A 23,614-nucleotide genomic window follows, 5' to 3' on the forward strand; every position below is an offset into this window, starting at 1 on the left:
GTTCTTTGAAGGTCCTTGGACCAGGAGAGGCAGAACAGGGATTTGGGTGTCTTCACCATCATTTTATCCAAAAAAATCTTCCTTCCAGCATTGGATGACACCATGTGTCAGCCTTGGGCTGTTGAACTTACCTCCAGTAATCTTGAACCGTACTGCCTACATCAGGGGATCTGCTGAAGGCGTTCACTCTCAAAACCCTTTGACCATTCATGGTGACCAAATAAAGTTGCCCACGTTCTTCTAGGAAGTGGCTAGGCAGGAGGAAGGAAGTGGGAATGAGACAAGCCGGAGGTCTTTAGAAGGGGCTGCCGGGCTGCCAGTGGCTGCGGTTGCTCCAGTGGTTAGTGTTGGAATCTCTCTGGGGCAGGGAAATCTTGTGGGATGGATGGGACGGGATTTGCTCTTTGTGGCTTTCAAAATGGGTTGGGACCTTCAGCCCCTAGGAGTCATCTGAGTAGTTCTTCTGGCAAGATCCTTACCGCTTGTTTTGCAAGGACAGATATTTCGTTTTATTCATAATTGTTTTGTGTTGTGTTGTGTTGTGTTGTATATTGGTCTTTAAACTTTGTCTTTTCATATCTATTCATATCCATCCCTCCCCCCCCCCCCTCTCCATGTATACCTATCTAGAAGACTTGGTCTGCCTGCCTGCCTGCCTATTTAGATGACACCGTCTATCTATGTAGAAATCCTTCCTTCCTTCCTCTTTTCCTTTCTCTTTTCCTCCCTCCCTCCCTCCCTCCCTTCCTTCCTTTCTCTTTTCCTTTCTCCCTCCCTCCCTCCCTCCCTCCCTTCCTTCCTTCCTTCTGGTCATTAGGGATGTTACTTGGAACCGTGATTCCTTCCTGAGCCAAGGTGGCGCAGTGGTTAAATGCAGCACTGCAGGCTACTGCTAGATCAGCAGGTCAGCGGTTCAAATCTCACCGGCTCAGGGTTGACTCAGCCTTCCATCCTTCCGAGGTGGGTAAAATGAGGACCCAGATTGTTGGGGGCAATATGCTGACTCTCTGTAAACCGCTTAGAGAGGCCTGAAAGGCCTATGAAGCGGTATATAAGTCTACTGCTATTGCTATTGCTTCCTTCCTTCCTTCCTTCCTTCCTTTTTCAGCTTAATCACAGTTATTTAGTGCTCTGTTCCTCCTCCTCCTCTCCCTTGGATGGTTGACTACAATCCAATAAAAACAAATGAAATATCAATATACAAACATATTAAAACGGCCCCTAATCAATTTAACGCTGCATAGCTTGTAACTATGGTAAGAATCCTTTTGGAGGAGAGGGAGGGTTTTTAAAAATTCAGAAGACAAAATATGTTTTTACCACCTGAATTTTATTTATTAAACATTTTAAAGCTGCTCAATAGTTGTAACTCTCTGGGTGGTACAATAAAACACACTAAAAATACCATTAAAATAGAAACACATACCGTACAATGAAATAAAATGGAAACAGTCGACCAGCTAGACAGCAGCAAGATGTTCGTTCAATATTATTACGTTTTTATGTTTAAATATTTTATGAAAATATAACTCTGCATCTTCCTGGGGGTAGGTTATTTTGTAATTATTATGGCCATTATTTTTCCATTCCAACTCTTGTGCAGCTGATTTATTTATCCCTCAAGCCCTACCCAGCAGACCAGTAAAATCTACCGGAAGCCGAACTTCTCTACGATTTCTAATTTCACATTTCTTTTCCTTTTGTTCGTTGTTGTTTTGCTTTTGCAGAAGTTGTAAATATTTTGATGAAAAGCTTAAATTATTTCCCCAAATTCAAACCGAACGAGGCAGTGAAAGAGAGGTCATACGACCTTGGGACACAGCGATGGCGTCATAACCATGAACCAGTTTACCAAGGGTCTGGATTATTTTTTTTACTTTAACTTTATTGTTTTATCTTAGAGAATAAAACACAGGACAGTCAAACAAACAAACCACCAACATGAAACAAAACAGAAATGTACATTCAACCCTAACAGCAGCAAGAAGTGTAGAAAAAAGCGAAGAAAGGAGTCAACTGAATTTAACATTTAACATGTAGTCACCCTGGTGTTGAAAGAAAATAACAGGCAAAACATTATCCTCCCCTTTTACATTATATCTATAGATCTCGAAACCCGAAGACCAACTGGCCAGCACGTGCATGCCCCTTTTTCAGCTGTTTTTGGCTGTTTTTCAGGCCATTTTCAGCCTGTTTTTCGGGGCCATTTTCAGGGCAGTTTTCAGGCTCTTTTGGGGGGCAAAACCAGCCTGAGAAACGGCCTGGAAATGGACCCAAAACAGCCTGGTTTTTGGCTATTTTTGGGGCAATTCCCAACGCTTTGGCCCCGCAAAGCGTTGGGAATTGGCGACGATGCGCCTGGCGTAGGTTCCCCATCCTGGGAATAGGCCACCTGGGAGGCCGGCCTGACTCTGGCCTGTGGCCTTCCCAGAGTTGTGGTCTTGTAGAGGCAAAATGTTCCCTCAACGTCTCCGTGAAGTTGCTGCTGAAAACCCCAAAGCTTCCTCTCCCCATCCTGGCTGGTTTCACTTAACGCGGCGTCGCCTTTCAACACGGTTACTGGGAAGCAACCTTAAGTAGGCCACGCGTCTTCTGGGTGCCTTCCATGTTTTGTTGCTGCTTAGGAAGAAAAGGGGACATGTGCGGTTGTGTGAGTGTGTGTTCCTTGTGGCATCTGAATTGGAAAAGCATTTGTCAAAGCTGCGGTGGGTTTGTTGCGTTTCCTGTTGTTGTGCTCTTTTAGCTATCCTCGTGATGCAGCTAGTCCTCAACTTGCACTCAGTGAAGCAGTTGTTAGCCACAATTTTAGGACCGTTTTTGTTTGGAGTTGTTAAGCGAATCACACGGTCATTCGCAAACTAGCCGGAGTGCACAAACCCTCAAAGCGGTTAGGCCGATGCTATGAGAGGCGGTAACGTCTTTCTCTGACAATTAATAGGAGATACTCAGAATTCATGAAGGAGGAATCCAGCCTAGAGTGAAGGAGAAATTTCCTGACCGTGAGAACAATGAACCAGTGGAATGGCTTGCCACCAGTAGTTGTGGGTGCCCAATACTGGAGGTTTTTAAAAAGAGACTGGACACTCACTTGTCAGAAATGGTTTAGGGCCTCCTGCTTGAGTAAGGGGTTGGACTAGGAGACCTCCAAGGTCCCTTCCGTTATTCCTTAGGTTTTCAAGGCCTGAGTACCCATAATCTTCCCCTAACTTTTTTCCCTCCTTCCCTTCTGCTTCTTGCCAATTCCTGGAGCCCTTAGCTGGGCTCCTTCCCCTCCCACTGGAAGGCATGGCTGGGCATTCAACACACAGCTGGGAAAACACAGCTGGCCCAAATGGTTTTCTCCTCTCCTCCCCTCCTCTGTTCTCCTCCCCTCCCCTCTTCTCCTCTCCTTTCTCTTCTCTTCTCCTCCACACCTCCCTTCCTCTCCTCTCTTCTCTTCGGAGGCTCTCTCTACAAACAGCAACACGCTGGATTTCGTAAACCGTAATAAGAGCAACCTCGGAGGAGAAGGCCTTGTGACTTCACGCCCAATCTTGTCGGCTGGCAACAGGATGCCCAAATTCCAGTCAAAAGATTTGAAAAGAGAAAAATAAATGGCAAGAAAAATACTTTTTTTCTAATGCCCAATCTCTGTTACTTTTTGGTTTGAAAGAATAGGGACCACGGTACAGGCAGTCCTCGGCTTACAACAGTTCGTTTAGTGACCATTCGAACTTGCAACGGCACCGAATAAGGGACTTATGACCATGTCCTACACTTATAACCATTGCAAAGATTCGTGTGATCAAAATTTGGGCGCTTCTTCACTAGCTTCATAGCCTCCGTGATTCCCTTAACAACTGCAGGTCGTAAAAGGGGGGACAGCTGTCTCACTTAGCAACCAAAATGTTGGGCTCAGCTGTGGCCGCAAAATCAAGGGCTACCTGTTACAGGCAGACCTTGACTTACGACCACCATTCAGCTCAAAATTTGTGTAGTTAAGTGTGACGTTGTTTAAGCGAGTGTGGGCACCGTTTTACGGCCTTGGTTGTTAAGTGTGTCACTGCAGTTGATAAGGTAGTCACCCGGTTGTTAAGTGAATCTGGCTTCCCCATTGACTTTGCTTGTTCGGAGATGGGGAAAGGGATCACATGACCCCGGGACACTGCGACCGTCATAAATGAGAGTCCGTTGCCAAGCGTCTGAATTTTGATTGTGTGATGACGCAACAAAGGTCATAACGATGAAAAATGGTCCCAAGTCCCTTTTTTTCAGCACCGTCGTAACTTTGAACGGTCACTAAATGAGCCATTGTAAGTCAAGGGCTGCCTGTATACCTTTTGGGCTGAAAAGGCACCAAAGTTTTCTTTTTGTTCTCTCCATTTTCTTTTAAGAAGCCTAGAAAGAGCTTTGGAAGAACCTCAGCTCCTCCTCCTTCAACTCCCATCCAGTTCTGCAATTCTCTTTTTCTTTCCTTTCCTCCCTTCTGATGCAACCTGATCCTCTTTCCTATGGAACCCTTAACTCTTTCCTCTCCGCTGCGTTTGGAAAGAGTTTCCTATTTACTGGCTTATTTCCTTTTATTTCAAGCATTCCCAGCGGCTCCTCAGATGCTCCAGGCCACATACTTGGTAATTTGGGTTGAAATAAATGCATGGAGACGATAAATTAAAAGCAAAGTCATATGTTTTAAATAGTTCGAATTCTCCCCCGTCTTCTGGGCGGCTGTGCTGTGTGCGTGTCTGAGAGAGAGTGGTTTGTGTATTTATTTTCTCTTATTCCAACAAAACTCATCTTCTGCTGTGGCATTAGGCTTTTTAGTCAGCGGAACATCTTGCCACCAGAAGTTGTGGGTGCTCCATCACTGGAGGCTTTCAAGAAGAGACTGGGCAGCCATTTATCTGAAATAGATAGTCCTCGACTTACAACAGTTTTTTTTAGTAACCGTTCAAAGTTAAAATGACACTGAAAAAAGTGGCTTGTGATCATTTTTCACTCTTAACGACCCTTGCATCATCCCCATGGTCACATGATCAAAATTCAGAGGCTTGTCAGCTAGTTTGTATTTAGACTGTTGTAGCGTCACGTAGTGGATAAAATTGACACACGACTGTCATAATGTACAATAGAAATTCCAGGTTCCATTATGGTGGTACGTTTAGCTCAACCTGCATGCTGACATTTGGCGAGATTTTTTTAGCGCTACTTGATCTGCATTGCACACCTCCAGAGCAACACTAGATGGTGTCAGAGAGCAAGAGAAAAACTCTAGATTTTGCTGCCATCTAATGGCGGTTCAGAGCATTGAATCCCATTCTAAAGTTGGATTTTATTCAGAGAATAAAATTAGAGTTGCCATTTTTGCATCGATGCCGAGCTAAAGGTTGCAGCTTTCATTCTGGTGACCCAGCCTGAACCTGGAGTACAAAGCCATGGTCAAATCCTGGCTTAGTTCAAATCCTAGCCTAAAATAGGTATATAAGATTTAATGCTTCAGGAAAACCAACATAGATGTATTAGCATTGTCAGATTTCTTTGAGGGCTGTATGTTGTGTGAATCCAGCAACCATGTTATATTGAGCCGAGGTGTCACAATGGTTAGAGTACAGTACTGCAGGCTACTTCTGCTGCCTGCCGGCTATCTGCAATTTGGCAGTTCAATTCTCACCAGGCTCAAAAGTTGACTCAGCCTCCCGTCCTTCCAAGGTGGGTAAAATGAGGAGCCAGATAGTTGGGGGCAATTGGCTGACTCTGTAAACCGCTTAGAGAGGGCTGTAAAAGTACTAGGCAGCGGTGCACAAGTCTTAAATGCTGCTATTTGGACGCATCTTTTCCTGCTTAAAAAGAGAGAGAGAGAGAGAGAGAGAGCTTGTGCCTTTCTCCTTTGGCTTTCTGTCCCCTCTCCTCTTCCAGATCGTTTCTCCCACCACACATAGTTTCCTTCCCCAAATACAACTGGTATTTATTTATTTGAGCGAGAGGCTTTTCAAATAATACCCCCACTCCAACAGCACGTTAAGATAGAAAACACACTTGCTGGTGGTGCCTTAATGAGATCATGATTGTCTCTGCAGTTGAAGGAAGGGTGTGCTGGCCGACATGCAGTTTTCTGCTGTGGGACCCTTGTCCTCTCAAAGATGAGGTTGTGTATGTCCCCCATGGCGCTGGTCATCTGCTAGATGTTGGAAGGGGTCCAGCAACCATCTGCTTCGCCTCTGTTGAGCTTGATGGAGCTTCCACTGATACACGCACTCGCTCGCTCGTGTGCATATTCTCTTAGATCTAAGATGCCCTGGGGGGGGGGGAGTTGTTCTCCAGCCAGAAAGGGGGACAGATGGTCAAAATCTTAACCTTCTCACCTCCAAGAACTGAGGATATATCATTGTGCTAGCCCCAAACCTCGCAAGCTTTGGTGAGCCAAATGTTAATACAGTAGAGTAGAATAGAATAGAACCTGGGTAGAATAGAATAGAATAGAATAGAATAAGGGATAGAATAGAATTAGGAGTAGAATAGAATTGAATAGAATACGAATAGAATGGAATGGAATGGAATGGAATAGAATTCTTTATTGGCCAAGTGGCGACTACCCGGAGGAGAGCCTTCTCTGTGGCTGCTCCGACCCTCTGGAACGAACTCCCTGTGGAGATTCGAACCCTCACCACCCTCCAGGCCTTCCGCAAAGCCCTTAAAACCTGGCTGTTCCGAAAGGCCTGGGGCTAAAGAGCTGTTGCCCCGCCTCGAATGGTATGATTGTTGTGTGTTTTTTAAATCATGTATTGTTTTTGTGTTGTTGTTAATTTGTCTGTATCCCCCCTTCCCTGGTTTGAGTTGTGAGCCGCCCTGAGTCCCCCTTCGGGGGGGAAAAGGACAGCATATAAATGAAATAAACATTCAAACATTCAAGTGTGATTGGCCACAGAAGGAATTTGTCTTTGGTACAGATACTCTCAGTGTACATAAAAATAAAATAGAATGCATTCATCCAGAATCATAAGATACAACACTTAGTGATAGTCATAGGTTACTAATAAGCAATCAAATTATACTAGGAAACAAATGAAACAATATAAAATTTAAAGATACAAGCAACATGGTTATATTTACAAGTGGAAAGAGACAGGTACTAGGAAAGAGTTAGGTACTAGGAAGGAAGAGAAGAAGAATAGTAATACAGTCTTAGTAGATAATTTGGCAGTATTGAAAGAATTATTTGTTTAACAGAGTGATGGCTTTTGGGGTGGGGCGAATTGTCCTTGTGTCTAGTTGTCTTGGTGTGCAGTGCCCTATAGCGTCGTTTTGAGGGCAGGAGTTGAAACAATTCATGTCCAGGATGCGAGGGGTGTGTAGATATTTTCACCGCCCTCTTTTTGACTCGTGCAGGTCCTCCATGGAAGGAAGGTTGGCAGCCATTGATTTTTCTCCAGTTCTGATTCTCCTCTGAAGTCCGTGTCTGCCTTGTTGGGTTCCACAGCCCAATTGGACAGTTATGGAGGATGCAGATGACAATCTTTCCCCTGTAGAACACCATTCCCCCTTGAAGTCTCCTTAGAAATGGGAGAAGAGCATGCAAGATTCTGGTCCTTTTGCCTACTTTTTTTAAAACAATTTAATTTGGTTGTTTCCGAAGACATCCCCTCCACACTGTCGGCTCTGTGCGTCTGCAGCTTATTCTCCACAGCATTTGAGGGCAGGGCAAGAAGTAACAGGTAGAAGAGCTTGAGAGGGAGAAGCCACCTAGAGCTAAGGAGACATTTCCTGACAATGGGAGCGATGAATCAGTGGAACGGAAGTTGCCTCCGGAAGTTGTGGGTGCTCCATCGCTGGAGGTTTTCAAGGAGAGGTTGGACAACCATTTGGACTGCGATAGTATAAGGCCCCCTGCCTTGAACAGCAGGTTAGACTAGAAGACCTCTGATCAGGGTCCCTTCCAGCTTTATGTTTGATGTTTTAAAATGAGTTGAGGAAGGAGGTTGTTTTAGCTTCTGGGTGTGGCATTGTAACCCAGGGATACAAAATAGATGCCCCACCCTGGCTTAAGAAGAAAGACCTCCAGGTCAGGTGGTGAGGTCATGCCCTCCTCAAGGTTGGCACAGGGTCACCCGTGGGATTATTCCCCAGGAGAACAGGTTGTAAAACTGAGGCAGGATGGAAGGTGAATGTGTTTAGCCTTGGCATCCCAGGCCCTCCGGTGAATCTCTCTGTGTTTTCATTAAAAATCATGAAAGTCTCAATTGTCCCACCCATCCTAAACATTTCCATTTCGGTCACGAAGCTCTGGAAATATGTTTGAATTTCTACTCATCTCGGGGAGGGTGGAATGTGAGGAGGAGGAGGAGGATGTGGGGGGAGAAAGAGAAGGGAGGAAGGCAAAGGAAAGAAGGAACAGGGGAAGGGGAGAAGGAGGGGGAGAAGGGGAGAAAGAGAGCGGGAGGGAGAAGTAGAAAGAAAAGGGAAAGGAGAAGGAAAGAAGGAGAAGAAGTGGAGAGGGAGAAAGAAAAGGGGAGAAGGAAAGGAGAAGAAGGGAAGGGAAAAAGGAGGAGGAGGAGGGCTGAGAAAGAGAAAGGGAGAAGGAGGAGGAGGGGGAAAAAGTTGGGCTGGCGTTGAGAAAGGCTGTCCAAATATCTTTCTCTGACTCAGTCTTAGTCCTTTGGCTCCGAGTGCGTTAACCTTGTTGCTTGGCGATCTCGAGGGGTAGCGGGTGCGGGGGGTGGGGGTGCGGGCGGGTTTAGCAATCCCATTTAGTAATTCCACTGGAATTCTTTCTGGAATCCTGCAGCTGGGCGGCTGGAGACGGGCCTCCGGTTACAGAAAGCCCAAGAACCTTAAGGAGGGCTCTCGGTTGCTTCCAGGCCTTGCTCTCGTGACAAGCCCCTCCGAGCGCAGCCACACCCCAGTTTCCCAGAATTGTTTTCTCCCCGGGTTGGCGGCCCCAGAGACACCCCCCCCCCGTTACATAATCTTGGTTTCTCTCGTGGTTTGCTGTCACTCCCCCCCTTCCCCCCCCCCCGAGTCTTCATGTTCAACTCGGCTTATCAAGGCAAATGGATTAGGCCAGGGATGCTGAACCTTTGCAGCACCGAGTGCCCAAACCAGAACGCACACGCATGCCCGTGTATGTGCCCACGCATGTGCACCGGAAACCCCAAAGATGTTTTGGGGGCTGTTTTGGGGGCATTTTCAGGCCATTTTTTGTGTCGTTTTCAGTCTGTATTTTGCCCAAAAAATAACCTGGAAAACGGCCTGAAAATGACCCAAAATGGCCTGAAAATGGCCCCCAAAACATACTGGAAACGGCCCTGAAAACAGCCCAGAGAACGGCTTCCCTTTTGGCCATCACCAGACTCCAGGCCTGGCCCATGTTCCTCCCCAACCTCCTCACTGTCCGAATCTGCTGCCAGCTCCCCTGGCCACTGACTGGCCACGACCTCCTATTCCGGACAAAAGGTTGTCCAATCTCTTCTTCAAAACCAGGGACCATGGAGCACCCCAATCTCCGAAGGCATCTCGTTCCCTTGGTCCAGGATAGCCCTGCCTCGACCCACCTTACTTAGCATAGGGGAGGGAGGAAGGTGAAAGCCACCCAGGGCTCGCAAGGCGAGGTTGGGAGGGCTAAGATCAGAAGCTTAGGAACCAGGGACAGAACCCAGAACAAACCATGGATATCAGATAGCTGGATCGCTCTCTGAATAGGAATTCCTTCCGGCCATTGTGAGATGAAATAGCCGTCCTCTCTGCCAAGGGAGCCTTCCTTCCTGAATTCTCTGGAAAACAAGGGGAAAAATCAGACTTATACAGGTCGGTTGGGAAATGAGGAGTCCTGGTTGACAGCACCTAGTTGACAGCTGATCTTGAAGAGCCAAACAGGGTTTAATTTTGTTCATGATCAAATTGGAGGGGGGAGGGGCATTGTAGACTCTCAAAGAATTTCAGAAACTCTCCCTCCCTCCCTCTCTCTCTCCCCCTCTCCCTGTCTTTCTCTTTGTGTGTCTGTCTCTCTGTTTCTCTGTCTCTTTCCCCCTCTCCCTGTCTTTCTCTCTGTCTCTCTCTCCCCCTCTCTCCCTGTATTTCTATCTCTCTCTGTCTCTCTCTCCCTCTCCCCCTCCCCCTCTCCCCGTCTTTCTGTCTCTCTCTGTCGCTTTCTCTCTGTGTGTCTGTCTCTCTGTGTCTGTCTCTTTCCCCCTCTCTCTGTCTTTGTCTCTCTCTCTCTCTGTCTGTCTCTCTTCCTCTCACTCCCTGTATTTCTGTCTCTTTCTCTCTGTGTGTGTCTCTCTCTCTGTCTCTCTATCTCCCCCCTCTCTCTGTCTCTCTCTCTGTCTTTCTATCTATCTTTCTCTCTCTCTCTGTCTCTCTGTCTCTCTCTCTCCCAAAGTTGCATGCTTGACTCTTTTGCTCTCAACAAAACCGGGACTCTCAGGAGTTAAGTATGTGCGGTGGGCGGTCCAGGCCTTCCTGATGTCAGGCCAAAGAATGAAGGAAGGCCTTTGTTGGCAATTCAAGCTTTGCAATCCAGGCGTCTGGCTGAGCGAGGAGCAGCAAACCAGCCCCTGCCCTCCCCTCCCTCCCTCCCTCCCTGGACAGACGGACGGACGGACGGAGGGGCGGGAAGACGGAGGAGGGATGGGGAAATTCAGGAGCCTTTGCTCCAAGTAACTTCGCTTTCGCTCTCCCTCCATTCCCCCTCCTCTTTTTTCTTCCCTTTTCTTTTTTTTTTAAAAAAAGCCAACTTCTCTCTTTCTTTCCTGTCGGAGCCGCTTGAGGGAGCGGAGAAGAATGCGAAGCTCAGGACAAGCAGCTTCTAACTTTTGGGGAGAGGCGCGATGTGAAGGTGTCAAAAATGGATAGTCGGCGTTGAATTAACGTTTTCAGAAGGCTGGATTTATAGTGGAATTATTATTATTTTTGGTTAAAAAAAAGGCAGAGAGGAATTTTTGGGGGGTTTGAAGGTTGAGGGAGAAGAGGAAAATCCGGGGGGGCCTCCGTGGAGAGTATCGGCCGGAGGTGTTCCTCTAACCAATGAAAATGTTGGAGATTTGCCTGAAATTAGTCGGTTGCAAGTCGAAAAAGGGCCTATCTTCTTCCTCCAGCTGCTATTTGGAAGGTAAGTCCAGCACAGCTGCAATGATTGAAAAGTAGATTTTGGCTTTGTTCCCCCTCAGTTCTGCTCTAGGCCTGTAGTGGGTCTCCTTGTCTGGAGGAGAAGACCTTCTAGAAAGGGGCTCTGTGGGGCATCTGGAGAAGAATGGCTCCTTTTGTGGGGGGGGGGGGATGAATGAGGAACTTTTGAAGTCCTTGTCCCAAAGTTCCTTCTCTGTTTCCCTCCCTCCCTCTTTCCTTCCTTCCCTCCTCCCACCTTCCTTTCTTTCTTCCCTCCCTCCTTCCTTCCTTCCCTCCTCCCTCCTTCCTTTCTTCCTTCCTTCCTTCCCTCCCTCTTTCCTTCCCTCCCTCTTTCCTTCCTTCCTTCCTTTTTTTCTTATCTTTTCCAGGAGACAGCAGGGGAATGAAATAAGCAGTGGATCTTGGCTGCTTCAGTTTCCCCTTTCCCACCTCATGCCATGCTCAAGTGAGAAAGGATAGTGTGCTTCTTCATCTCCATCTCTTCCTTTCCTTTCCTCCTCTTACTCTCTTCCCCATCCCCTTCAACTCTCCTCCTCCTCTTTTCTTTCTTTCTTTCTTTCTTTTCTTATCTTTTCCAGGAGAAAGCAGGGAAATGGAATAAACAATGGGTCTTGGCTGCCTCAGTTCCCCTTGGCCCAACTCATGCCATGCTCAAGTGAGAAAGGATAGTGTGCTTCCCCATCTCCATCTCTTCCTCTTTGTCTTTCTCTTCCTTTCCTCCTCTCGCTCGCCTTCCCCTTTAACCTTTCCCCTCTTCCTCCTCCTCTTCCCCCCTTCTCCCCCTCTCCTTCTTCTTCTCCCTCTCCTCCTCCTCCCCCCCCCTCCAACATGGGACAAAGGTACTGGCCAAACAGGTGATTCTTTTTATTACTGTAACTTCTAGCCCACAGAAAAAGTTCTGCCTCTTTCCTCTTCCATGGTTGAGGCAGGTTTGTGAGAAAAAAGGCCCCAACAGCCGGCCTTTGGGTATCTAATGCCCTGTTCCAGTTTGGTGGATAAAAAAGAAGAAGATAAAATCACTTGGACTTTCCAAGAAGAACACTTAACCAAATCTAAGGAAGGCCAAAAAAAAAGGGGGGGGGAGTTGTGGGAGGGGGCAATGAGTTAGTGACAAAAGTTGCTTTTAGCTTCATATATTTCCCTGCTAAATTTAATGTTCCCTTCGGATTTCCATCTTTGCAAATTCTTCGGGATTTGGGATTTAGGGGAGTGGATTTCCAATCCACGTTGAGAGCGAGGAAAACATTTGTTGCCCCTCCCTTCAACCAGGAAAAGGATTAATCATATTAATTATGGCATTTCTGGGGAATGTTGGCCATTAGATGTTCGCTCTAGCTCAGCGCATACTTTCCACTCGGGACATGGTGAAGTCTCTTCCTCGCATCGTCGCTCTGCTGCGTTTCTGCAATGGGCAGCCGTCTCTATTTTCCAAATTTGAAGAGCAATTTCTCCCCCCCTCCTCTTTCCCGTGGCATTGTACTTAATAACTTTTGTTTTTCCAGGATTTCAATGGTGGATTAGTCAGGATGCCACTCAAAGGCAAACATCAGGCGGGCCAAGAATTTTTTCTCTCTCTCCAAAACTGCTGTCAGTTTTGAAAGCAGAAACAAGGGCACGTCATTTTCCTCCAGCCAGTCAGCGCTGCCGGATGCTTGAGTGTCAAAAGATGGCATATATATATATATATATATATATATATATATATATATATATATATATATATATATATATATATATATATATATATATATATATATATATATATTTATCAGCACAAACACAACACACACACACACACACACACATATATATATATATACACACACACACTCAAAAGTTTGAAAAAGTGGGTTCAAAGCATATATATTTATCCTTTGTCCAGGATATTTGTCCAGAATGGTTTATAAATGATCCTGAATCAAAATCAAGCATTTTTGTGGTCATTTTGGGGACTCCGTCTGTTGGAGAACTCAAAGCAAAGGTTCCCCTTGCACATACGTGCTCATCTCCCTTTCAAAGCCGAAGAGCCAGCGCTGTCCGGAGACCTCTCCGTGGTCATGTGGCTGGCATGACTCAATGCCAAAGGCTCACCGAGCGCTGTTCCCTTCCCACCAAAGCGGGTCCCTATTTTTCTACCTGCATTTTTTACGTGCTTTCGGACTGCTAGGTTGGCAGAAGCTGGGACAAGTCATGGGAGCTCCCTCCGTTACGCGGCACGAGGGATTTGAACCGCCGACCTTTCTGATCGACAAGCTCAGCATCTTAGCCACTGAGCCACCACGTCCCTTTTAGGTTACTGATAGAAGAGACTATTGGTAGCTCAGGGTTGAAGTGTGGTGCTCTCTGAGCTTGGTGGTTTTCTTTGCAGACGTTTCATGACCCAACTAGGTAGCATCATCAGTGTTAGACGGGAGTGGGATTTGTGGAAAGGAGGAGGAGGAAGTGGAGGAGGAGCACAAGGACAACTGTGGGGTCCTTGGTGTTATGTGGGTGGTTTTCCTGTAGATATTTCATGACCCAACTAGGGAACAACATCAGTGCTATAGGGGAGTGGTTCGTGTGGAGAGGAGGAGGAGGAGGAAGAGGAGGAGTACTGTGGGGTCCTTGGTGGTCTCTGAGCTGGCTGGTTTCCTTGCAGACATTTTATGACCCGGCTAGGTAACGTCATCAATGCCAGAAGGGAGCTATTTAATATAGGATTAGGATAAATAAAGACCCGAGCAACGCCAGGTTATCAGCTAGTCAGTTATAAAAACATTGAAGGGCGAAGAGGCTGAATGACCCACCGAGTAGAACCTTAGTAGCTAATTTGATGAGAAGGTCCCTGGTTTGCAGATCAAACTGCCAGAGGAGGAAGGGACTGTAGAACAACAACACCAGGGAGAAATTCAGAGCGGGGCTTCTCCATCTTAGCCTCTGGACCACCTATGGATTTCAACTCCCAGAATTCCCCAGCCGGCCGTGTCGAAGCCCACGCATCCTTCCAAGCTGCCAAGGTTGAGAAAACCTCGCTCGAGAGTCCTTTGTTGGTTTTGGAAGCCGGGAATGATGGTCTGGAGGACGCAGAGGAATTCTGGTTTGTTTATCCAGGGCCAGGCGCTGGGTTTCCATCATCGTAAAAGCAGGAAATTCGAACTTCCAGTTGAGAGGCTGTTGTGGTTAGGGATTGCCAGAAAGGGTTTAGTCCGATGAAGAGGGATCACGTTTCCTCTTTTGGATTTGGGGTTTGATAGCCTTGGACCTTATTTATTTAATATTTATTTATTTTATTAAGTTTGTCAAACATGTATTAGATAATAGGTATAAGTATAGACATGGACATGAATACAGGAAATGAGTACGAATAAATGGGGACAGTAGGACAGGGATGGAAGGCATGCTTGTGCGCTTATGCCCCCCCTTAAAGACCTCTTACGAATGGGGTGAGGTCCACGCTAGACAGTCTTAGATTAAGTTGTGGGGGTTTGAGAGTGTAACAACGGAGTCAGGTAGAGCATTCCAGGCGTTGACCACTCTGTGGCTAAAGTGGTATTTTCTGCAATCGAGTTTGGAGTGGTTAACCTTGAGTTTGTATCTTTCGTTTGCCTGTGTGTTATTGAGGTTGAAGCTGAAGTAGTTGTTGACAGGTAGGATGTTGTAGCAGACAGTTTTGTATGCTACGCTTAGGGCAGACCAAGGTAGCATAGTTCCAGATTGTCCATGCCCAAAATTTTGAGCCCGAGGAATGGAGGACTCTTCTCGTGAAATACCTCTGGACTTGCTCATTAATGTGCGATATACAGTGTGGATTCCAGGCAGATGAGCTGTATTCAAGAATTGGTCTGGCAAAGGTTTTATATGCCATAGTTATCAGTACAATGTTACCGGAGAAGAAACAAAATTAGGGTAACAACTCTTAATGCCTTTTTGGCAATGCTCTTGCATTGAGCTCTGGGTCCTCCTAGGCCCTTAAGAGAGTGAGGGCCGTCTACGACGTCTTAACTCCCTTCAACAGGCTTCTTGGCTTGCAGTCCGTACGGATCTCCTGAAGGAACTAAACGCAGGTGATTTTCCACTCATGAAGCCTGCTGAGTAGCTCATTAGTGATTCCATGTGCAGCCTTTGGATTGTTGTCATCTCCTGTAGCATCCATCATCTCCTGATCGTTTGAAAGCCTCCACATCTCCTTCGCTTTCGTGCACCAGCACAACATTCAACCTCTACTCTTTTGCTGGTATCTGTCCTTTTGCCACACTTGGAATATACTGTGTCCAATTCTGGTCACATCCCCATGATATAAACAAGATGTTGAGACCCTAGAAAAAGTGTCGAGAAAGGAAACAAAGATGATTAGGGGGTCTGGAGCTAAACAGGATGAACAATTGAGGGAAACTAGGTGTCTTTAGTCTAAAGAAGAGAAGGACTAAGGATGACATGATAGCAGCCTCCCAATATTTGAGGAGCTGCCCCAAAGAAGAAGGGGGTCAACCTATTCTCCTCAGCATATCGCCCCCCTCCCCCCCCCCCCAGTCTGGGTCCTCATTTCACCCACCTCGGAAGGATGGAAGGCTGAGTCAACCCTGAGCCGGTGAGATTTGAACCGCCGAACTGCAGATAGCAGTCAGCTGAAGTGGCCTGCAGTACTGCACCCTAACCACTGCGCCACCTCAGCAACCTAGAACTAAGGAGGAATTTCCTGACAATGAGAACAATTAATCAGTAGAACGGCTTCCCTCCAGAAGTTATGGATGCTCCATCACTGGAGGCCTTTAAGAAGAGATTGGACAACCGTTGGTCCAGAATGGCATAAGGTCCTACTGCCTGAGTAGAGGGCTGGACCTGAAGACCTCCAAGTTTCCTTCAAACTCTCTGTATTCCATATCTCAACGCAGTCAACAAAAGGGAATCTCTCAATCTGTTCAAAGTTCATTCTACTGCTGAAGAACACTCATTTTGACACTTATGAATCTGCCAAATTCTTGTAATTGAAGATCGTGTTTCCATGTCCTGAACTCCGAGAGGGTGGAGACCACACAGTATCATTTCTACTTGTCCCTCTTTACGTATCTGAAGGGTGTTATCCTTTCTCCACCCATGCTCCGTTTCCAGGCCTCCCTTCATCCCAGCTGGTCTGCCCTCCCTTGACACTTTCTCAGCTCCTCTCAATCTTTCTCCAAAGATGGAGCTCAGAAATGGACAGGCTACAAATTTCTGGATCTGCCCAGGGTTTAGAATAGAACAACAGAGTTGGAAGGGACTTTGGAGGTCCAGCGTTGGGGCATTTACAACTTCTGGGGGCAACTTCTGTTCCACTGATTCATTGTTCTCACTGTCAGGAAATTTCTCCTTAGTTCTAAGTTGCTTCTCTCCTTGGTTAGTTTCCACCCATTGCTTCTTGTCCTGTCCTCAGGTGCTTTGGAGAATAGCTTGACTCCCTCTTCTTTGGGGCAACCCCTGAGATATTGGAAGACTGCACTGTTTTCCTTCCCTCCCTCACTCCAGCATCCATCCTTCCTTCCTTCCTTCCTTCCTTCCTCCCTCCCTCCCTCCCTCCCTCCCTCCCTCCCTCCCTCCCTCCAGCATCCTTCCTTCCTTCCTTCCTCCCTCCCTCCCTCCCTCCATTCGCATCCTTCCTTCCTTGACTTCAGTATCCCTCCCTCCCTCCCTCCGCTTACCAATTCTGGTAGTTGTGTTCTCATAAAATTGGCCGTGTATGTGTGCTAAATTGGAGAAAGCTGTTGGACGCAACCACCCCCGGGACCTGCAGTCTTTTCAGAGAAGACTTAAAAGGCCAAAATCTGAGATCATCCGCCAACCTCTTCTGGTTTCTGTAATCTCACCTTCAAGATCTCACAGGAGATTGCTGGAGTTTCTCACAACTGCCACGTTCTTACTGGTTTTCGGGGAAGGGGGGGGGATGACAAAGGAAGGGCTGAGCTGTGACAACTTGGTGAGAGTATGGCTATTTCTTTTTCTTTTTCTTTAATTAAAATCCATAGCTTTCAGATCTCTTCTAGGAACACTGAAACCCCCCGTCTCATATTTCTCCAAGCGAGTCCCAGTTCCTGCCCTGATATGTTCTTTATGGAGATGTGATATCTTAGAATAACAGAGTTGGAAGGGACTTTGAAGGTCTTCTAGTCCAGTCCCCTGCTTAGGCAGGAAACCCTATACCACTTCAGACAAATGGCTATCCAACCTCTTCTTAAAAACCTCCAGTGTTGGAGCATTCATAACTACTGGTGACAAGTTGTTCCACTGGTTAATTTTTCTCACTGTCAGGAAGTTTCTCCTAAGTTCTAGGTTACTTCTCTCCTTGATTAGTTTCTATCCATTGTTTCTTGTCCTGCCTTGAGGTGCTTTGGAGAATAGCTTGACTCCCTCTTCTTTGTGGCAACCCCTGAGATATTGGAAGACTCCCATCATGTCTCCCCTGGTCCTTCTTTTCTATTAAACTAGACATACCCAGTTCCTGCAACCGTTCTTCATATGTTTTAGCCTCCAGTCCCCTAATCATCCTGGTTGCTCTTCTCTGCACTCTTTCTAGAGTCTCCACATCTTTTCTACATCGTGGCCACCAAAACTGAATGCAGTGTTCCAAGTGTGGCCTTGTTTAGTCTTTTTTTTTTTCCCTTTAAATCCCAACACTTTCAAAACTGTGCCATCGTACATAGTAGTCCTCGATTTATTTTGCCACAGTTGTTAAATGAATCGCTGCAATTGTAAAGTGAATTACACAGTCTTTAAGTAAATCTGCCTCCCCCCCCCCCCGACATTGCTTGTCAGAAGGTCGCAAAAGGGGAATCATGATTCCGGGACACTACGACTGTCATAAAAACGAGTCCGTTGCCAAGCATCCAAATTTTGATCACCATCACCAGGAGGATGCTGCAACAGTCATAAGTGTGGAAAAAAAGGTCATAAGTCCCTTTTTTTAGTGCAGTGGTAACGTCAAACGGTCACTTGTATATAGGTTTCAGAATAGATTTGGAAGGGACCTTGGAGGTCTTCTAGTCCAACCCCCTGCTGAAGCAGGAGACCCTATCACCACTCCAGACAGGTGGCTGTTCAGTCCCTTCTTACTAAACAAAGTATGGTAGTTCTAATTCAAGAAATATCTGTAATGTTCTGGTCCTCTAAATGTTTCCAGATCTGCCCTCTGCCAGATGGTGTTTCTCCACTCACACTGGCAATCTCCCTCTTCCCCCCCTCCCTTCCCCCTCCCCCCCTCTCTCACACACACACCTAACAACCTGCTTAGTTATTCCTTAAACTTATATATGAAGAACAGTTGCAGGAACTGGGTAGGTCTGGTTAAATAAAAAGAAGGACCAGGGGAGACATGATAGCAGTCTCCCAATATCTCAGGGGTTGCCACAAAGAAGAGGGAGTCAAGCCATTCTCCAAGGCACCTGAAGGCAGGACAAGAAACAATGGATGGAAACAAATCAAGGAGAGAAGCAACTTAGAACTAAGAGGAATTTCCTGACAGTTAGAATAGCAATAGCAATAGCAGTTAGACTTATATACCGCTTCATAGGGCTTTCAGCCCTCTCTAAGTGGTTTACAGAGTCAGCATATCACCCCCACAGTCTGGGTCCTCATTTCACCCACCTCGGAAGGATGGAAGGCTGAGTCAACCTTGAGCCGGTGAGATTTGAACCGCTGAACTGCAGATAGCAGTCAGCTGAAGTGGCCTGCAGTACTGCACTCTAACCACTGCGCCACCTCGGCTCTTAGAACAATTAATCAGTGGAACAACTTGCCTCTAGAAGTTGTTAATGCTCTAACACTGGAAGTATTTAAGAAGATGCTGGACCTCCATTTGTCTGAAATGGCGTAGGGTGTCCTGCCTGAGCAGGGGGTTGGACTAGAAGACCTCCAAGGTCCCTTCCAACTCTGTTATTCTGTATTCTATATTTCTTGCTCTTTTTGCTTATTTCATGCCGGGCTTCCTAAAACCAACTCCCAGCGACAAATTTTTCTTTGAACTGCTTTTGAGTTAATGTCTTGGGTGAACCAATTTTCCTTTCTCTTTTTCTTCTTTTTAAAAGAAGACTTGGCTTAGCTCCAAAGATACCAATCCAGGGCACTTAACCAAGCTCCCCTTTTTGTGGTTTCCAGCCATCTTGGTTTGTATCCTCTTTTCCACTCGATTCCACCTGGTAAATATTATCTCAAGTGGCCGGAAGAAAGAAAAAAGATTTTGGCAGCTCAGCCTGGCCGGGTTTGCAAAGCCGCCCCTCACCTCTCCCCTCTGGCTTGCAATACGAAGACCCCTCCCCATGCAGGAAAATGTCCCAACAGTCTCTGCTAAACCTCTGGAAAAAGGAACCAGGTGGAAATATCCCAAAGAGCAGCCAGCTTGCTTTTTTTTTTTGCGGGGCGGGGGGGGGGGGGGATGACATAACTGAAAATGTGGCTTTTGAAGGAGAAATTACCCCTGTGAAGTTGAAATCCCCACGTAAAGATCAAGGGGAAAGAAAAGAGAAAAGAAAAAGAAGATAAAGAAGGAAAAAAAACAAAGAGAAATAAAAGATGAGCAGCAATTCATTTAACAACGGTGGCAAGGAAGGTCGTAAAACAGGGCAAAGCTCACTTCACAGCTGTCTGCCTTAGCGACATCATTGTGCTAAGGCTCCATGGTGGTCGTAAGTGGAGAACCAACTGCAATGGGAATCGTAGCCCAGGGTCTCTAAGGGAGTGGATCAAAGGCCTCTTGTTTTGCAAACAGTGGGAAACAATTTGCACTCCCCAGCGGTGATTCCCAGTTTATAAACATGGATCTCGCAGGGCCAGAGAAGCCGGGCTCTTTGTTGAACAAATGCTTAAGTTCCTGTCTTACAAGAGTTTCCCTTTTACGAATTTTATCTTTTTTTAAAATATTTTCCTCTCCTCTTTGGCTCCTTTTACAAGACCCAAAGTGGCTGATTGGGGATTAAAAAGTAGGGGTGGGGGTGGGGGGAAACAGTCCACAGAGTGGAGGTGCACGGAGTCTGTCTGTTACCCTCCCCCCAAAGGTGGCTCCTATTCCCGATTGCAGGAATTGAGCATGTGTAGTGTAGGGAAACATGGACTAGCGGTGACATGATAGCAAGTCTTCCAGTATTTGAGGGGCACCAGAAAGAAGAGGGAGTCAAGCTGTTCTCCAAAGCACCAAAGAGGGCAGGACAAGAAGCAACAGATGGAAACTAATCCAGGAGAGAAGCAACTTAGAACTAAGGAGGAATTTCCTAACAGTGAGAACAATTAACCAGCGGAACAGATATTAATAATAAACATTTCAACTGGGATGAATGGAAAGATGAATTTAAAGTGAATTGAGAGGAGAGAGAGAGATGAGAGAGAGAAAGGGGAGAGAGAAGCAATGAGAGGAGAGAAGGAAATAGGAGAGAAAGAGAAGGAGATAGGAGGAGAGAAGGGGGAGAGAAACAAAGAAAGAAGGAGAGAGGGAATGAGAGGAGAGAGAAAGAGGAGAGAAAGAGAAGGAGAGAGAAACAATAAGAGAGAAGGGGAGAAAAAGAGAAAATGTGTGTGTGTGTGAGAGAGAGAGAGAAGAACTGTTACAAAAGCTAAACATTCCCTTTTCCCCCCACTTAAGTGTTTATACAGATCTCTGCAATTCAGACTTTAAGTGCTGGGTTGAATTTAGGCTGCATGGAATCCTATTCTGTTGGTTCATGGGAATCCCATTCAGTCCCCTGGAATTGAATTCCAGAGGATTCGCGTGAATGTACCCTACGGTTGTGGCATTGTGCAGGCCTCACAATAGACTGATTCACTTTGCAGTGACAGCCGTTTCCCGTCCTTCGCTCCTCCTTCCGTTGCATTTTTCCGATAAAACATATTTTTTCCTTTTTAAAACTGAGGATAGGCACAGCCGGCGGGGAAGAACAGAAGAGCAAGGGCTCAAATCCTCCAGCAAGAAAACGATCTCACTTCTCCTTTCTCTCTCTCTCTCTCTCTCTTTCTTCCTCCTCCAAACTTTCCTTCCCACCAGAAGCGCTGCAACGGCCTGTCGCCTCAGAATTCGAGCCGCAGAGCCTGAACGAAGCTGCCCGCTGGAATTCCAAAGAAAATCTCCTTTCTGCTCCGGGTGAAAATGATCCCAATCTTTTTGTGGCCTTGTACGACTTCGTCGCCAGCGGTGACAACACTCTCAGCATCACTAAAGGTAAGTCCTCAAAACGGAGAACCCGAACGGGGAGGATGAGAAGAGGTTGGCATTTCAGGGGAAAGGAATTTAACCTTGGCAGGAGTTAATTTATCTGTTGTAGAGTTCGGATTTCCCCGCTTGGTTTTAGCTCCCTCAGAAATTTTAAGAGTTGTTCTGACCGAGGTTTCCCGAGAGCCTGAAGCCAACTCCTGGTCCCGACAAAAATCCCCTTTTCTTAATTGAGTGTGGATTCTGCTCATTCACCTCCATCCAAGTCTTTCAAGGGAGGATTTACGGTCACAGACCTCATCTGGCTTGGAGAGCTGCCAGGCTGAGATCTGCAGAACTTGGCAACGAACTAATTGCCTCCTGCAAACTCCACTCCCTTTTCACTCCCCTTTTATTCCCTCTGGGAGGGGCCGTCCACTGTGACCGTCCTGTGGCCTTTTGCCTGGAAGTTCAGAAAACCCCAAGGACTCCGCAGTTCAACCCTGAGCTGCGACTATTCCTTCCTTTGGCCGTTTCGCTGTGTTTCAATCGCTCCCTTGTGAACTCTCTGAGTCGCCTCCGACAATTCTCAGACTCGTGATTGTTTCTTTCTTTTCCTCCTTACCCCCCAATAGGGGAAAAGCTTCGTGTCCTGGGTTACAACCACAACGGGGAATGGTGCGAAGCCCAGACGAAGAACGGACAAGGCTGGGTGCCCAGCAACTACATCACCCCCGTCAACAGCTTGGAGAAGCATTCGTGGTACCATGGGCCGGTGTCACGCAACGCGGCGGAGTACCTGCTGAGCAGCGGGATAAACGGCAGCTTCTTGGTCCGGGAAAGTGAGAGCAGCCCTGGCCAGAGGTCCATTTCCTTGAGATACGAGGGGAGAGTCTACCACTACCGCATCAACACGGCCTCCGACGGGAAGGTGAGTTTTACTGAGGTTCTGCCAAACAGCCAGCACACATTAATCCGGGACGTTGCGACCGTCGTAAATTTGAGTCCGTTGCCAAGTGTCTGAGTTTCGATCACGTGACCACGGGGAGGCTGCAGCGGTCGTAAGTGTGAAAATGGCCACAAATGGCTTTTCAGTGCCATTGTAACTTTGAACGGTGACGAACTTGTTCTGACCGAGGCTTCCCGAGAGCCTGAAGCAGACTCCTGGTCCCCACACAAACCCCTTCTATTCATTGACTGTGAATTCTGCTCCTTCACCTCCAGCAAAGTCTTTCCAGGGAGGATTTACGGTCACAGACCTTAGCTGGCTTGGAGAGCTGGCAAGCATAAAATCTGCAGAACTTGGCCAGGAGTCTTTCGGAGAGAATCTGCTGGCAGCTCCACTGGTGGGCCACAACACTGCTGTTGTATGTCGAGGACTACCTGGGGTGGCAGGGCTACACCTGCGTAAAAATTACTTGTGTAATTCTGCTACAAGGAACACCTGATTCTTCCTTCTGCGCTGTTCCCACTAGAGGCCAGTCCATCCTCACTCAGTGGAAATGCCTGGAGAGGCTTTTGCTGAACAGATGAATGATTCTTTCCTTACCTCGGAATTGTTTTAGTCAGAATTTTCAAGAAAGAGATAACAGCCAAGGGATTTTCATTAGCACCAAATGTCCACCGGCTCCTTTGTCAGAAACTCTTATCAGCTGGAGGTTTTCTGTTTTTAATAAAATAACATCCAGGAAACGGTGCGGAATTAGATTCTCGTTGGACCCATTATCCACCCCGCCGCCATATGAAACAATATTAAGTTGCTTGATAAAGTAGATATCGTATCTCGGGGCCCCGGCTGGCATTTGCCGGGAGAAATCAGGTAGAGCCAGGCGGCGTAGCTCTTCGCTTCCGAAGAATCTTTCCCCCCATCAGGCCGTTATTAATGTAATCGGACAAGTTAATAACTGCAGGCGTTGAAAATATAGCAGTTTTGGGAGGCCTGGGAATTGGGAGGGGAGCCGCTCGCAGGAGCACCAGGAGGGCTCGGAAAACAGAGGAGGAATTGCAAACGAGGTTAAATATGTCATTTTTTTTTCCAATCACTCATATCGGAAGAGCCCCGTAGACATTCCCTAACTTAACGACTGCAATTGGAATGGGAGTCTTCCATTGCTAAGGGATACAATTGTTAAGCGACGCATCATGTGACCACGCTTGATTTTACAATTGTTTTTGCTGTGGATGTAAAGCGGATCACATGGTCGTTAAGCGAATCCAGCTTTACCCATTGACTGCTTATTGGAAGGTCAGAAACGGTGGTCGCATGACTCGGGGAGTTTCGGCAACCTTCAAAATTGCTGATTGCCAAGCACCCGAATGTTGATCGTGTGACCACGAGGGACGCTGTGACGGCCATAAATGTGAGAACCAGTGCCGGGTCCCGTTAACGGTCCC

At 46.9% G+C, this 23,614-nt stretch overlaps 1 protein-coding gene across 4 annotated transcripts in view; it reads left to right on the forward strand.

Moving 5' to 3' along the window:
* Positions 1-23,614, forward strand: part of ABL1 (ABL proto-oncogene 1, non-receptor tyrosine kinase) — a 69,929-nt gene that overhangs the window by 24,293 nt on the left and 22,022 nt on the right. The window contains exons 1-3 of one of the 4 annotated variants that reach the window (XM_032232887.1): positions 10,324-11,080; positions 21,077-21,250; positions 21,856-22,151. In XM_032232887.1, coding sequence (XP_032088778.1) covers positions 10,996-11,080; positions 21,077-21,250; positions 21,856-22,151 — 555 coding nt within the window. In that variant the 5' untranslated portion in view covers positions 10,324-10,995. Of the gene's footprint in view, positions 1-10,323; positions 11,081-21,076; positions 21,251-21,855; positions 22,152-23,614 lie in introns of those variants that run through there. The other 3 variants (XM_032232888.1, XM_032232885.1, XM_032232886.1) reach the window with 3 other exon arrangements.

This window comes from Thamnophis elegans, chromosome 16 (genome assembly GCF_009769535.1).
Source record: "Thamnophis elegans isolate rThaEle1 chromosome 16, rThaEle1.pri, whole genome shotgun sequence".
Lineage (NCBI taxonomy): Eukaryota > Metazoa > Chordata > Lepidosauria > Squamata > Colubridae > Thamnophis > Thamnophis elegans.